The 2851-nt window shown below is 38.1% G+C and overlaps 1 protein-coding gene across 7 annotated transcripts in view; it reads left to right on the top strand.

The window, feature by feature from the left end:
- LOC106881555 (probable global transcription activator SNF2L2) overlaps positions 1-2851 on the top strand; it is a 74548-nt gene that overhangs the window by 34195 nt on the left and 37502 nt on the right. For 6 of the 7 annotated variants that reach the window (XM_014931988.2, XM_014931995.2, XM_014931992.2 and 3 more), the window contains exon 3: positions 2043-2601. In XM_014931988.2, the coding sequence (XP_014787474.1) occupies positions 2043-2601 (559 nt within the window). Of the gene's footprint in view, positions 1-1133; positions 1155-2042; positions 2602-2851 lie in introns of those variants that run through there. The other variant, XM_014931994.2, reaches the window with a different exon arrangement.

Consider the following 2851-nt stretch of genomic DNA (forward strand, 5'->3'; position numbering starts at 1 on the left):
CTCTCTCTCTCTCTCTCTCTCTCTCTCTCTCTCTCTCTCTCTCTCTCTCTCATGATAGTTGTCCACTTGTGACTGAGGAGGGCCATCACTGGCCATTGCCCATGCAGTGTTTCAACAATGTCTGTGCATGTGATTATTGCACTTGTGGTCAGCTTAACTCGGATTCACTCCTACAGCTTCCATGCTCGCCGTGGTGCCCTCCTACTCATCCTCACTGGCGATTGCACAAACTAAAATTTTAGGTCCAATGTCTTGCACATCTCACAGATCCTCTCCACTCCATTGGTATGATCCAGAGACACGCCATTGCAAGATATCCAGTGCCAATAAGGTTGCAGGCTCAGGAATGTGAGAATGCCATGATCTCAACACAAGCACTAGATCCGCAAAATGTTCATACACACACATACATATGAAAAAATAATTCAGATGAGATTTTGGCTTTTTTTTGCTTTCTAATTGTTAATTTTTCACCAATACATCCAAACTGTGCTTGAAAAAAAGGAGACATAAAAAAAAAAATCAAATTTAGATGGAACACCATATATGTACATATATATATATATAGTTGAATGAATTGACCCCCAGTACTCATTTTGTAAACCTGGTACTTATATAATCAGTCATTTTAGCTGAACTGCTAAGTTACAAGGATGCAAACACACCAACACTAGTTGTCAAGTGATGGAGGAGGAGGGGAAGACAAACACAGACACAAAGAAGGTAAATCAACACATAGTTGTTGAATATCAAGAAAATATATTGGTCTTGTGACTTGAGAATTGTGATCTCTGCTGCGAATTTGTCACCACTGGGAATGTGTCTTTGTGTTAGTGAGTTGGATCTTTAATGTCACAAGCTGTGGCTGGCTAAGCACCAATTTTCAGAGCCCCTTATACTTTTATTATCATAAAAGTTGAGTTTGTAATTTTCTTTGGCTGTTTGAAATATTTGCATTGAATTCTAAATATGCATTTCCCTTTTCTTTGCCACTTGTAGGTATTTTGTGTTGCTATTATTGCCATAGCTGTTCCTGTATAAGTAGCAGGATCATTGTACAGTATGACAAGTGAAGACAGTCCGATAATGACTACCCCACCACCTCAGTTTTACTCCTAGTTTATCCCCAGGACAATGTGCAAATGTTACAAAATTTTAACAGCATTATTAAGAGTTTACTTACGAGCTACTAAGTTTGTAGAAGTAGTAGTTAGTACAAACTTTGTAAGAGATTTATTAGTATTTAGTATCTAATATGTTGCACAATTCAACACATGCCAGGTTGTTGACTCCTGTTAATGGAGATCAATTTGTTAGCATTTGGACTACCCACCCCACCTACATTTTTCCTAGAGACATTGACCTAAGCTGGCTATCAGTTACCACTATCACTAGGCTAGAAGAGCCTTCAAAGATTGTACATAAGTTCTCTTCTGCCTTTAACTAATTTATTTTTAAAAAAAGAGAGAATTTATAAGCAAATTAGATTTTTATTGTTTTTAATGATATCGCAATTGAAAGGATAAATGTGTTTATTGTATGTTTTTTACCTGAGGAAGAGGAAAGGAGCTAGCTGTTTTCAAGTATAAGTAAAAGATTTAAAATATTCAATATCAACCTGCTCAAGACTGCCCCTGGTTCAATGATACAAGCTCCCTGTTTTAAAATATCATTTTAAACACTAGCGTAAAAATGACTGAGCTATTTTACTAAATTCTTCATTATTTTCAAAATTAATTGAAATAAAGGCAGTGTGTTTCAGCAGAAATATGGTAACAAAAGAGTTAATAAATTTGCTATTTATTTTATAGACTCTCCATGTATCAGCAAAGTAGTAAATATATTACAAGGGCTTCGTATAGGAGAGTAGTGAGTAATTTTCAGAAACAAAAGACAATGTTAATCTTGTGAAATTTGAGTGTGTTGTAACTTAATAGACTTTTTGTATTATGTTACCCAGTCCCCCTGCTCTGTTGCCCTTCCTGTTGCTCATTTTTAAATACTTGATGTTAATGTCTTCTGCTTTGTGTCTTCTTGTACAGGCTATTAATTCAATGGAAGAGAAAGGCATGCAGGATGACCCTCGATACTCTCACCTAGTGATAATTGCAAATCGAACCAAGGGAGTGGTGAGTGGAGGAGGAGGTAATGGCACTGCAAGTGGTCCTGGATCACAGGGTTCGACAGGCCCTCCTAATATGGGTGGCCCAGGCCAAGGAATGGGTATGAGTGGACCGGGCATGACACCTGGAAACAATATGAATGGACCAAATATGAACAACTCAAACAGCAACATGTCGAACTCTAATATGGCCGGACCAAATGGTGGAAACATGAACAGTGGAATGGGGGGTAATCCTTCATCTGGTACCGGTGTAGGTGCTGCTGGATCAGGTAACCCACCCAATGTCTATGCCAATATGCAAGGACCTAATTCATGTGGTCCACCTGGGATGAATGGGCCGGCCATGAACAATATGTCCGGACCTAATAATGCTATGGTTGCAAACATGAATTCCAATATGAATGGTCCACCTGGACCCCCAAATTCCTCTGGAGCTAATCAGCAAGCTATTGAAACCAGTGAACAAGGACCACAAGGTAAGTGCTTATATTTATTTTTATATAACACACACACACACACACACATACACACATATATATGTTCACCATGTTGGACCACTGAACTCAACACGTTTTTTTTCATTCTCTTCCTATTTATTTCCTCTTATTCCTTTCTGTTGAAGAGCGTACGCTCGAAATGTAAAAGACTTTCTCATTTTTCCCAACCATCAAACTAATGCACTTGCTTGTTGTTCCTATACCTGTCTTTGTCTTTGTTATATATATA

Source organism: Octopus bimaculoides, chromosome 13, assembly GCF_001194135.2.
Source record: "Octopus bimaculoides isolate UCB-OBI-ISO-001 chromosome 13, ASM119413v2, whole genome shotgun sequence".
NCBI lineage: Eukaryota > Metazoa > Mollusca > Cephalopoda > Octopoda > Octopodidae > Octopus > Octopus bimaculoides.